At 46.5% G+C, this 14,325-nt stretch overlaps 1 protein-coding gene across 4 annotated transcripts in view; it reads left to right on the top strand.

Moving 5' to 3' along the window:
- The window catches only part of LOC147021309 (insulin-like growth factor 2 mRNA-binding protein 1), an 88,100-nt gene that overhangs the window by 58,848 nt on the left and 14,927 nt on the right, over window positions 1-14,325 (top strand). For all 4 annotated transcript variants that reach the window (XM_085891143.1, XM_085891142.1, XM_085891139.1 and 1 more), the window contains 2 exons: window positions 382-517; window positions 6,631-6,714. In XM_085891143.1, coding sequence (XP_085747269.1) covers window positions 382-517; window positions 6,631-6,714 — 220 coding nt within the window. The remainder of the gene's footprint in view (window positions 1-381; window positions 518-6,630; window positions 6,715-14,325) is intronic.

Genomic DNA, 14,325 nt, shown 5'->3' with positions numbered 1-14,325 from the left:
GTATGTTGAATGGAAATGGTTTCCAGATCCGTCACAGTGTGTGTGTGTGTGTGTGTGTGTGTGTGTGTGTGTGTGTGTGTGTGTGTGTGTGTGTGTGTGTGTGTGTGTGTGTGTGTGTGTGTGTGTGTGTGTGTGTGTGTGTGTGTGTGTGTGTGTGTTCTTTTTTGCTGTCTTAAGAAAAATGGAAACATTTGCTTGTATTAATGACATTATCATATGTTAAGTATGGTGCTTATTGTAAAGTCAAACTTATGCTTATTTTGCACATGCCTTTTGAGCAGATATGTTTGCATGAAATGAAGATGTACTGATTTTGCACTGAAAGGATGACTAACTTTTTTCATGTTAAAACCGATTGGTCAATGTGATTTCACTTCTCAGCAGGCATGATGTCTCTCTATATTTACCTGAGAGAACATTTATTGTCGAAGGTGATGTAAATGAGAGCTGCTGTGCAGTGTCTTTGCTTCACAAACACATCCGTGATATATCCGAGCAGAATGCAGAGGCTGCATCTGTAAGTACCTTGTAGTGTAGTGTAGTATAGAATAGTCCAGTCATTGTGCATGAAATATCTGCATAATGGTTTGTATGGTATTTTGCATTGATTAACTTGGCTTGGCAAATGCACCTCAATTGCTAAATTTCTGCTTGGTTTCATCTTGAAAAGTATCATTTAGTTTCATGTGGATCTAGAGATGGGATGATGTGTTGTGGGTGTGTTTGGGAACAAACGTTGATAGTTCACTTTGTTTGTTTTTCACTCCTGCTGCTTTTGTGAGAAGTCTCGTATATTCTTCAACCAGCAAATACAACCTGCCTCTTCGCTGAAGGGGACAATAAAGGGAGGTGTGGGGGTGGGGGAGGAGAAAGAGAGGAGGCAGGTGGAGGGTGAGGGGGGAGGGGAGTCAGAAAGGATGAAGAATTTGGAGCTTGGGTGGGGGGAGGTGGGGGAGGTGGGGAGAGCGACACCTCACCATACATTGTTATTCATTGCGGAAGGGAGGGGTGTGTGAAACAGACATAGACAGATACAGAGACGTGTGAGAGGAGAGTGCTGCAATTTATTAGGAGGGGGGAATAACGAGGGGACAGAGTGAAAGGGAGGGGTGGGGGGTGGGGGAGGTGGGGAAAAAAATAAGACAGGTGAGGGGTGGAGGTGGAGTTAACAGAGAATGATACGTGATGTGAAATGATCGAACACAAAAAAATGAAAAACAGAACAGCTGTACACACAAAGGCACAACAAAGTTTGTAAAGTAATCTGCTAGCACATCTGCAAAAACTTTAATGTTCAAGTTCTAGAAAATTTGTGGACAAATTAACCAGAAGCAATTAATGAGAATACTGAGCTCACGTTCGACCTCATGATCCTGTCGAGTGTGAACATCAAAAACAAAGCATTGCGACCAGATATCATACTTGGGCACAAAAAAACGAGGAAGGCATTGCTAATTCAGGTCAGGTCAGGTATGGGAGCATGTGCCAGAACAGCACGTCGCTGTGTCCACTTTCTGCCGGTACTCCAGGGGCCTCCGTCTGGCCATCCCCCAGGCAGATGCCAGGCCCATCCCCATCTCCTTGAGATGATGGTCAACCTGCTGCAACCACGAGGCACGTGGTCGGCCCACTGGCCTCCTCCACTCATGAGACTCCCTTGCTGAGAGAATCTGGTGAGCAGGATCAGCGTCAGGAAAACGAGCCACATGTCCATACAGCCACAACTGACGCTCACGGACTATGCAGGTAACAAATCTCATCCGAGTCTCTCTCAGCAACCGCTCGTTGGACACAAAATACGACCAGCGATAGCCAAGGATTCTCCGAAGAGACCTGTTACCAAAGGAATTAAGTCTCCGTCTGAGATCCTTGGTCAGAGTCAAAGTCTCGCATCCATAGAGCAAGACTGGAAGTTCCAAGGACCTGAAGACTCGGACTTTCGTCCTCCCGCACAGGTACCGGCAGCGCCACACCCCATGATCCAGTGAATCCATGACTCCCCAGGCCCGACCCAGACGTCTATTGACCTCTGACTCACAGCCAGCAGAGACATGAATATCACTGCCAAGATAAGTGAATCTCTCCATGACCTCAACATCCTCACCACAGACAGACACAGACAGGACAGCAGCATCCAAGATGTCACCGAAAGCCTGGATCTTAGTTTTGACCCAAGAAACCCATAATCCCAGCGGCTTCGACTCCTCATTCAGCACCTCGAGGGCCCCCAAAAGGATATCTAAAGTCTCCGCAAAGATGACTGCATCATCTGCAAAATCAAGGTCCAAGATCTTGACATTCCCAAACGATGTACCGCAGCTTGATCTCTCCGACATCCTCCCTAAAATCCAGTCCATACAAGTGCTGAAAAGTGTGGGGGCAAGTACACACCCCTGACAAACTCCAGTAACAACTGGAAATAAGTCAGAGATGGTACCACCACACTTCACAGCACTCTCAGTACCAGAGTAGAGTTCAGACATCAGATCGATCAGTTTTGGTGGCACCCCACGAAGACCAAGAATCCTCCAGAGGACATCCCGATTCACTGAATCGAACGCTTTACAGAGATCAACATAGGCTGCAAGCAGCCCCTGCCGAAACTCTCGTCTGTGTTCGGTGAGGACACGAAGAGCAAGGATACGGTCAATCGTTGACCTCTTTGGTGTAAAGCCTGACTGCTCTGGACGCTGGTGCTCAAGCAGATGGTGGCGAACCCTATCAAGAATTATCCGATCAAAGACCTTGCCCAGCACTGAGAGCCGCATCACCCCTCGGTAGTTGTTGCAGTCTTGGCGATCACCCTTCCCTTTCCAGAGAGGAACAACAAGGCCCCTCTTCCAATCAGTTGGGATGATGCCTGTGTTCCAGGCAGAGCACAAAACTGCATGCAACGACATGAGTGCAGCATTTCCACCAGCCTTGAGAAGTTCAGCATGGATGCCACAGATCCCTGGAGCTTTGCCCCATTTCAACCGGTTCACCGCAGCCCGTGTTTCCACAAGCGAAGGTGGACCACAGTTGATTCGAGGGTCAGCAACAGGGATTGTAACACCCTTGATGTCCAACTTGACAGCTGGGGGATCAGCCTGGTACAACCGCTCAAAGTAACCGGCCCAGCGGGCATTCACTTCAGACTCCTCTGTCAAGAGCCTACCACTCTCTGCTCTAACTGCAGTGCTCCGAGGGATGGGCTTGGATGAACGCAATGCGCAAATTCCCCTGTAAGCGGGATGAGAATCACCTGTCCACAGGTGATGCTCAACCCCTCACAGATTCCTCGCACATAGGCCTCCTTGTCCACCCTCAGTGCACGTACAGTTTTACGCCTCAGCTCCCTGAACAGCTCAGCTCTGCCATTCAGCCTGGCCCTGCGACTCTGGTCAATGGTATCCAGTGTCCCTTGAGAGACAAAATTCTTCTTTGCCCTGCGGTGAACTCCAAGGCATCCACCGGCAACATCAAGGACGGTGGTCTTGAAGGTGCTCCACAACTCTTCAGGACCCCCCAAAGCACCCAGACCCCCCAAGTGTCCACTCAGCCTGTTCGCAAACTCCTCAGCTACTCTCTCATCCCTGAGCTTGGCAACATCCAGCCTAGGCTGGGATGGTACCATTCTCCAGGATTTAAGGTGCAGCTTTAGAGTTGCTACAACAAGCCTGTGGTCAGTATTGAGGAACTGAGCACTCCGGTAGACCCTGCAGTTCTGGATCATCCTCCAACGACCGTCAATGAGGACATGGTCAATCTCCTTTGCCACACCGCCAGCGTTGGAATACCAAGTCCAGCGATGAGCTTGCGGGCGCTGAAACCATGAACCAGCCACCCTAAGTCCATGACTTCTTGCAAAGTCAAGGAACTTAGTGCTATTCTGGTTCATAGTTCCTGACCCATGGGGACCAACACACACCTCATAACCATCCCTATCAGTTCCAGTCGATGCATTGAAATCCCCCAAGACTAGAAGTGTATCTCGTCTGGGGCACTGATCAACCACAGACTCGAGTGTGGCGTAGAATGCATCCTTCACGGTAAGATCACTCGCCTCAGTCGGAGCATAAATAGAGATCAGGGAAATGACACCTAAGGAGTGACGAATCCTTAATCTCATAATACGCTCGTTGACCGGTGTTACCTCAATTATCATTGGGGTCAGCTTATTGGACACAGCTACAGCAACTCCTTGGGTATGGTAACCATCAGAGCGACCAGACCAATAGTAGGTGTAACCACCCACCATTATCTCGCCGCAATCCGGTCTCCGAACCTCAGAGAGAGCTGCAATCCCGATGTCCAAACGCTTGAGCTCAGATGATAACAGAGACAGGTGATCATCCTCTCTTAGGGATGGGACATTTCAGGCACCCACCCGAAGGGACCGCCTCAGGTTAACCCAAGGAGACCGCCGTCTGGTGGACGACACCTCAGCACCACTCCGAAACACTCTCCCGCAATCTGACCCAGGGATGTTACCCCGTGGTTTCCCTCCTAGCATCAAAGATTGGGGGTCCTGTAGGCTTTGCCCCAATCCTGTCATCCGGTGAGCTGCCCTGCGAAGGGAAGCTGCACAGAAGGTACTCCCACGGAGTGGGTTTTCAGATTTTTTTGCGTTTTTGTGTTTTGCGGAATGAAGGGTTTTACGGTGGCCGGACTGCAAATCCTGCCACCAACCTCCTCATAAAAAAGTAACCCAACTGCAGGAGGATGTCCGCAGACACAGTTTGGCACTAGATACGGATGGCCGTTGGCTCATAAGGAGCTCCTACGCCCTTTGAGGCGGAGGAGAATTGCTAATTGAGGTGTTAATACCAGTGATTTTGGACTAACAATGCAGAAATCAAGAAAAGGACCAAATAAAGACCTCAAGCATGAAGTGAAAAGATCCTGGAAGCTGAAGAATGCCAAAGTTGTACCAGTGATGATTATGAACCTCAACCGAATGATGACAAAGAACCCTCAGGGATATGAAAAACATTCCTGGGAAAATTACAAGCCAACTACAGTTGGAAGCCGTCCTGGGCTCAGTAACGATCCTGTATAGAGCCCTCCGCACAAATCTTTGAGAACAGAAAACTTCACAGCTTGGTCCATGAATTGTGACACCTCATTAAAATGCAGGTGGATACTTTGAGCCCCCCTCAGATGACTCCACTCCACATTCTGAAACCCACATATGTAGATACCAATCAACGACACACACACACACACACACACATACACACACACATACACACACACATACACACACACATACACACACACATACACATACACACATACACATACACACATACACATACACACATACACATACACACATACACATACACACATACACATACACACACACATACACATACACATACACATACACATACACATACACACATACACATACACATACACATACACACACGTTCCATTATGGTAATACAGTTTATATACATACACATGCACAAAATACATAGGAACGACAAACACAAAGATTTACCTTGAAACAGAGTTCTTTGAAAGAGGAATTCAAGTGGGAAATTATCAAAATTCAATTGAAAAATATATCAAGTCACAGAACACAAAATGTTGATTGCTCTATGCCTTCACAGCGAGATCATGACAAACACCTGGTTTGATGGACCTTGTTGATTTTATTTATGTATCGATGTCGAAGTGAGTGGTGGGTTATTAAAAGGAGATCGCACAAATAAGGTAAAACAAAACGATGTCCTGTAAAAATAAAATTGTACATTTTCAGCGGATGAGACACCTCCCGAGGCATCCACCGCATAACCCAACACAGGCGGAAATGTACGTCTGTCTAATCGATGTTCCATTGAGAGCACGGGTACTTTTACCGAAACAATCAACCAAGCAGCTTGGAGTGCGCACGCCAAGGAGCTTAAACACTCAAGCAAGCGCTCCAATGAAACGGTTGATAAGAAACGGTTCGTTTAGCACATAATTAGCAACACATTAAACATACACCTCTCTGAGATGCTCGAAATGTCAAGCCACGAACGCTGATGTTTCCAGGTGTTTATATACATTGCAATGTACCCAGCAATTCGTAGCTATGATGAACAGGCATTCGATATTATGAGTGAGGAAATGAAAACAACAACTTTGTCATTGAGAAATCGTTGTGGCCTGTTTCTAGTCAAGGCATGGTTGAGCAGGCAAAAAAAAACGTGGCAGATTCAGACCCCAGCGAGGTTACCCAGGAAGCGTCTTGAGACGCAGATAGTGAGCTGTCCAAGGATCGCCTGATTAAGGATATAATTCAATAAGGCCATTAATTATCTTCAAAATGGGTGTTTTAATTAACCCAACCACTCAATTTTCAGTCATGCACTTTTGAGTTTTCTTGACATGCATGCAAGGTTTCAGGCTGTGAGGATTTATGGTTTTGGAGTTATGGAGACACACTCGCTGATGCACACGCACTGACTTTTATTGGTATAGATTTTGGGTTGGCAATTTGGAAGTGTGAAACAATACCTGTCATGTCCCTTTGCTTTTTTTGGATTTCTATAATCCAGTTGGAACTTGAAAGGACAGACCTGCATCTGTAAACAACAACAATAGCACATTTTATAATTCCCTTATGTTCTGTGTTTCTTGCATTTCCTCCAGATGGAGTGCTGTCTCCTTCCTGGACTCAACCTCAACATGTCTGGAATCTGTTCCTGCCCACAGGACTTCAATTTTGCACGAAGGGTTGGTTTTATATAGCTGTTTGTCTGAAGGTGCTTTATTTGTGCAGGTGGTGTCTGAGATTCAGCAATCATAGGTAAAATGGAACACTTTTGTCACTCCTACGTCCTCAGTTTTATTTTCCACAACTTTACTCTCTCTGCATCAAATCTTCCCCCCCCCCAAATTACCCACTTTTTCCACCTCCCTATCCAAAACTACGACTGTTATTTCTGCCTCACCCCACAATAGAAAACCTTAAATCTCTCAAAAAGCTCTTTCCACTATTCCTTGTCCATCTGTTCTCTTGCAAGTAATCAAACTTCCCTCCTTCCTCCCCACTCCCCAAGAGGTATTCTTTTGATCAGATCATTTACAATCTCCCCACATTTTTCTGTCAACCTAATATTCCAAGACCCAAATCTCAACCATTTATTCCTCTCCCTAGTAGCTTTAAAGGAGCTAAATTATAAGACCATGCCCCATTCACCCACACCTACCCTTCTGTGCAATTCTCTATCCAAATAGGAAATTGTGTCATTAATGTTATTCACTTTTTCTCTGGTGGAATTCATGACTTGGATTGTTGAAACGGTAATTGAAACGAAGCAGAATTCCAAAATCCAGCTACGGGTGTGTTCTTAATCACACCGTAAATCAGCCAACTATTCTGTCCATGTGTGACAGGGTCCGATCACCAAATTGTCAATTTACCTAAGTATGCGCGTTGACAGAAATGCCGGGGATTTACACCTCAATGGGACCTGCTTGGAAACGAGCTGCTTTAGCAGCTCACTCCGTTTGCGATTTGCCGAGCAGTGTATTATCGCGAGGCTCCGTTGGACCCGATTATCTTATCGGGTATTAACAGCCAGCTAATAATCCGTACGTAATAATGGCAGTCAGACAGGAAAGGACGCAATGAACAGGTGAACATTTAAACAAGGACATTTATTGACACACGTATGCAGTCAAGGCAATGAATGCAATGGGGGTAAGGGACAGGTCACGAGCAAAAAGACCCTACAGCCATTTGTCTATTTATTACGTACACTTATAACAATTCTCTACTTAAGAACAAGGCGCTACAACTTTCATACAAAGAAAACCCCAGGAAAGGGCAGAACTGGACCCGTAGGCCTTTATTGTTCGCGGAGCTGTGGAGACTGCAAGAGCTCCGAGAGGCCGTGCTGGTTACCTGCCACCCTCGTGGTGACTCGCTGGGCCCTGGTTCGGCGACCCTCGGTGGCTCTGCCTGCACTCTGCGGGACTCCACCAGTTCCTGACTCCACTCTCGACTCCACCGGCGCCTCTGTCGATCAAGGAGAGAGAGAGAGAGAGAGAGCAAGGAGAAAGACCCTCTCACTCGTCACTGCTTCCTCCGATTCCAGACTCAAGACTCCAGACAAAACTGCTGGTCGGCGTTACCTCTCCCCAACTCAACTCAACTCTGCGTCAACCCGCGCTTCCTTTTTATAGCCACGGAGACTCGCCCCTCCCTTCCCGGTGTGTGGGGGAAAATTCCAGCAGAGTTCTGGTCCGTATTTTCATACGTTTAGTAACCGTCTTTTGGTTGTTGTTGCCCAACCATCATTCGTGTTTACCTGTTCTGAGGGATATCGGGCGGGAGTTGTTGAGATGCTGTTGTGGTGGTGTTGGTGGCGTGGTTGTTGAGATGCTGTTTTGGGAACAAGATGACAGTGTTTGTGGAGATGAAGGGGAGGAGATGATGTTTCTTTGCCAAAATAAAGATAGCAAAAGAATAACGGCTAACTCAAAGATGCACAGCCCGGTTTCACGAATAATACCCTTTAGACATCGGTGGGGAAATCTAATCTGAACACACACTTATCGACATAACTGATCTCTGGGAAACCTGAATGGTGTTCTGTGAATTTCCACAACCGTAACAATATGTGTGTGTGTATATGTATATATATATATATATGTATATATATATATATATATATATATATATATATATATATATATGTATATATGTATATATATATGTATATATGTATATATGTGTATATATGTATATATATGTATATATATGTATATATGTATATATGTATATATGTATATATATGTATATATGTATATATATGTATATATATGTATATATGTATATATGTATATATATATATATATATGTATATATGTATATATGTATATATATATATATATATATATATATATATATATATATATATATATATATATATATATATATATATATATATATATATATATATATATATATATTTATATTGTTGCGAATTCGTGCCCGCCGGCGTGCGATCGATCGCGTGTAGCCAAAAGCGGCCGCCTCGCACACCGGAACGGACAATTCAGTCGTGACCCTCTGGGAACTACCGCCCGGAGCCAGTCACGGGTGGGGGTTTAACCTCACCACAACTCAGTCCGCATTATACCTGCGCGAAATAGGGTCCGATCGCCGAATGGTCGATTTACCTAAGTACTCGCGCGAGTAGCGTACCGAGGAGTTGTACCACGCCACAGGTCGACTCCGGACATGAACCGCTTAAGCGGCTCGTTCCGTGCTGCAGAGATAACCGAGTGGAGTTATCGTCGACCTCGACGGTTCAGATTATTTACCGGGCGTTTTAAATCCACTATCAATCCTTTACGTGATGCAAGATGGAGATTCAATAAAAGGAAGGAGACGAAGCAAAGCGGGAAACGGTTCAACAAGCAAGCACTTTATTTACACATACACAGACAAGCACGTATTCACAGTCAAGACAAGATGCAACAAAAGCAAAAGCAATACGACCGAATAAAAGGGCAATTATTTACAACACTTAAACAGTTCTACTTGTTGGGACTCGGCGCCACATCACTCATTCAAAAAGCAAAGGAAAGAAAGCCACCCTCACAGGCAAGGAGGCAGACAGGTCCGTGGACCAAATGTGCGTGGAACCTGGAGGAGCGGCCAGGTCCACGATACCGAGAAGGTCTTACCCGCGTCCTCGTGACTCGATGGCGTGGCGGGCAAGCCGCAATGTCCGCGCCGCTGCGCCCCGATTCCGTGCCCCTGGCGTGCTCCGCACAAGCAGTTTGGTTGGCACCACGTTTAGGGTGGGGTAGGAACGGGGCCCCCTGGCACTATCTCAGCGCGGATGGGGGGGGGGGAATTGCTGATGCTCAGGGTCGGGAGAGGAATGGCTGGCTGGCTTGGACCCCGCGACGAGACGGCACCAACGACAAGACGAGCGACCCCCCCCCCCCACACCGCAACCTCGATGCCGACCGCCGTATTCACTCGACTCGAACTTGAACTCTTCACTCGTCCCGACCAGCCGCAACTTCGATGCCGACCGCCGTATTCACTCGACTCGAACTTGAACTCTTCACTCGTCCCGACCAGCCGCAACCGCATGAGTCGCCTTGTGCTCGCGTCTTTATAGGCCGGAGGAGGAGCCTATATGCAAATTTCAGGATCAAAACGCGATTTGAGGCGGGGCCACGCCACCCTCTGTTCAGCCATTGGTGCGGAAGAAAGGGGCGTGAGCCTTTTTTGATCCGAATTCCTTCCTGAAAGGAATTCACATTCATCGCGCCTGGAGGCGGGGCCATACCGCCCGACGCTCGCCCATTGGATGGAGAAAAAGGGGGCGTGAAGCCTTTTTGATCCGAATTTCTCCCTGAGAGGAACGCATTCGTACCCGTGGCTCGACGCGTTCGGCATCAATTACCGAACGGGCCCTGGACAGCACGACGTTTGGTATTGACTCGTGGTGTGGTCGATGGTTGTAGAAGGAGATAGGCGAAGGTGTGGGGGTTTGCTGTGGTGGTTTGGTGGTTGGCGGGCGTCATTTGGGAATGGCGATGAAGCGACGTTTGCGGGATGGAGTTGTAAAGGTAGTGGCTGTTTGCGTTGTTGGTGGCTTAATGGTCCAAAATAACAATAGAGAAAGAAAAATTGCTAACTCAAAGCGTCGCAGCCTGGATGAATCACATATAACCCTCTATACAACGGGTTTGGGCTAACTACACATGAACTTACCGATATATCTCACCTGAGGACTCTTTATGGTGTAATGCGAATTTCCACAACCGTAACAATATGTATATATTTGTGTGTATATATATATATATATATATATATATATATATATATATATATATATATATATATATATATATATATATATATATGAAAATGTATGTATACTGAACAAAAATATAAACGCACCAAGCGATTGTTACTATTTTTACCTCGAACTCATTAATACTAAATCTTCACAACAATTTGGTAATAGAATCCATGACAATTGAGCATTAAATTTCAAAGAGTTCCTTGAGAATTCTGGCGACAGTCTTTGCGCTACAACAGCCGACACAACCGAGGGGTCACTGTCAGAGTTCACACAGTCAGTAGCGGGTGTTAGCCTCCCTCAAGATTGGCCTCCCTCAAGCGGTTACGCACCGTCTGGGCTGAAATGCGCCTGTTATGCAGCCCGACAGTCTCATCGGCAGTCCTCGTGGCCGGTCGGAGTCGATCCCGGAGATGTTGCAGCCTCATGTGACGATCCTGACCGGCGGTGGTCACACGTGGTCGCCGGGCATGTGGGCGGTTCACGGTGCTTCCAGTCTCTCTGAGGCGCATTCTCAGGTGGCTAATGGTGGAGTGGTGGACATTGAAGTGTGCTGCAAAGGCCCGTACTGACGTCCCAGCATTCAGCATGCCAATGGCACGCTCCCTCAAGATTTGTGACATCTGTGGAATGTTGACATTTGGCACCAGTCCACATTTTGGGGAGGCCTTTTATAGGGCAAGCTATAGGGAGTGTTTGTGTCCTGGTCACGCTCACTGACCATCACTCTGTCAAGCCCCATGGTGCTCATGGGAAGGATTACTCAACGTGTGAGTCCACACACTCAGAGTGGTCAATTTCAATGGGAACATCTGTCTTGAGCAAAACAAAGGAACCATTGCTCAAACATATCATCGGTTTGACCATTTTCTCATAATGGCAATCTTGACTTAGATATTTAGGTTGGTGCGTTTATATTTTTGTTCAGTATATGTGTATATATATATATATATATATATATATATATATATATATATATATATATATATATATATATATATATATATATATATATTGTTGTGGTTACCAAATTCGCAAACCACCATTCAGGTCCCTTAGGTGAGGTATCTCGGTAAGTACATGTGTAGTTAGGCCCAAACCCGTTGTCTAGTGGGAATAAATGTTATTTATGCGTGCTGCGACTCTTCAGGATAGCCGTTTTTCTTTTACTATCTTTAATTTGGACCAACCGCCATTGTTACCACCACCAACCACCGCTTCACCACAACCGCCACGACCTTCACGTCACACCTCGCAACCGTCGCATCGCCACCGTTCTTGCGCCGCCTGTGGGTACCGGTGTTGGACTCGTGCAGGGCGCGCGCCGAACAGCGTGTACAAAATCACGGATTTTGTGCTTCAAAAACGGATCAAAAACGACACACGCCCACTTTTTGCCGTCCAATCGGTGAGCGAGGGGCGAATTGGCCCCGCCCCCAGGGCGTTGGAGGGCGATCGATATATGCAAATTTATGGATCAAAAAGCATTCACGCCCACTTTTTCTCGGGCCAATGGGGAGCGAGGTGAAAGGTCGAAGGGAGGGGGTCAAAGATGAGAGGGCGAAGCTACGGGGCTGATAAAAAGCGACCGTGTTCGTCAGTCCAGAGAGTAGGAGAGTAGGAGAGTAGGAGAGGAGGAGAGTCGAGAGGGAACAGAGAGTCAAGACTTCGCGGGCGGTGGAGTTGGCAAGAAGGAGCTGGTCGTCGTGTGCGTTGGAGTCGGAACGGAGGGGACGGAGCTGTGGAGAGGCGGCGAGGGCAGACGAGGGGGTGCTCGCGTCGTGCAGGGAGCTGCACCCCAGGGAGGCCGACAGCGCGACCTGGCCGAGGTGGAGACGCTCGTCGCGGGACAATAAGAATCCTCTATACCCCGAGCATCAGCAACCCCCTCCTGTTTCCCCCCGCGCTGAGATAGTGCGACCAAGGGGGCCCCTTTCCCACCCCCTACCAGACACTGCCCGCGAGGCCCGCGGAGTTGAGGCACCATCGCCGCTCCGCGTCTCATCACCAGACGGGTAGGCCCGACCCGGTCTCGGCCTCAGGCCCGCCTCATCTTTGAGGGTATTCTTTCCTTGGTTTTGGGTATGTGTTGTCGGCGCCGTCTGTGAAGTAGAATTGTATAAGTGTTGCCGTGTGCTCGGTAGTCGGTATTAGCTCTGCATTGTGTCCTCGCTTTTACATTTGCTTTTTGTGTAAATTGAATTGTGTTTTTCTTTTCTGTGTGCATTTGGTGGAATTGTATATGTGTGCTTCCCGTGTGCCGCGAATAAATGTGCTTTTGTGTTGAACTGTTTCCCGCTTCGCTTCGTCATTTCTTTCTTTGAATCCTCATCTTGCTTCACGTAAAGGGTTGGTAGTGGGCTGAATACGCCCGATAATTAATCGAACCGTCGAGGTCGACGATAACACCGCTCGGTTATCCCGATAGTACGGAACGGGTCGCTTAAGTGGCCCGTGTCCGAAGTCGACCTGCGGCGAGGTGCGATCGCCCGGTCTACCCTCCGCGTGGGTACTTAGGTAGGTCGAATTTGGCGAGCAACCCTATCCCACGCGGGGGCTGATTGGCTCGATCGCGGTGAGACCGAAAGGTCCACCCGTGACTGGTTCCCGGCGTTAGTCCGAGAGGGTCACGACTGGATTGTCCGTCCGGTGGGCGACGTGCTGCGATTCGAGTTACGTGGCCGTCAGCACGCCGGCGGGCGCGAATCCGCAACAATATATATGTATGTGTATATATAGATATGTATGTATGTGTGTATATATATATATCTATCTATATATATATATATATATATATATATATATATATATATATATATATATATATATATATATATATATATATATATATATATATATATATATATATATATATATATATATATATATATTGGATTCTGCTTAAGCAGCTCAAAAGAAACTTGTCTGTGTCCGTCTTCGTACTAATGTGTAACTGACCTTCTTCAATGTCATTTCAAACTAAACACTGGTTTACTGTACATTAAATATGCAAAATCAATTAAATTATGTTGCTGTAGTGTTCGACAATCTGTGTTATAGCCTTGTTCCAAGATTATGGTATTTTGAGATGCATGTTGAAATACAAAGACCCAATTGTATTAAAGTGTAGAATGTAGATTCACATCTACACTGTAGATATAAGCTTTGCAAAGGCAGGATGATCCCTTATGTTTACATGTTGGTTAGTGTTATGGAATACAGTATAACTGGGCAATTGCTCAATTGTCACATGCAGGGCATTTCATAAAATATGAAACCCTATTAAAGTTATGTGAAGTTGTATTTTTTGATACAAATTTTTTTTTTATACTGCAGGTTCTCTGAAGCATCGGTTGGAGGAAAAACGGCAAACATCAGTCATACTATTAATTTTGAAAACGGGATGGACAATTGAACAAACTATCTTTATTGTGGTGTCTTTCTTTGCCACAGTCATTTAAACAAACTCAAATACGATTCAGAAAGAAGTTCGAGACCAGATTATCCCAAG

This window comes from Eptatretus burgeri, chromosome 8 (genome assembly GCF_056783735.1).
Source record: "Eptatretus burgeri isolate ZD-2024b chromosome 8, Ebu_testis_v1, whole genome shotgun sequence".
NCBI classification, from domain to species: Eukaryota; Metazoa; Chordata; class Myxini; order Myxiniformes; family Myxinidae; genus Eptatretus; species Eptatretus burgeri.
The sequence above is the reverse complement of the archived record's forward strand: the minus strand, read 5'-3'. Positions and strand labels throughout refer to the sequence as shown.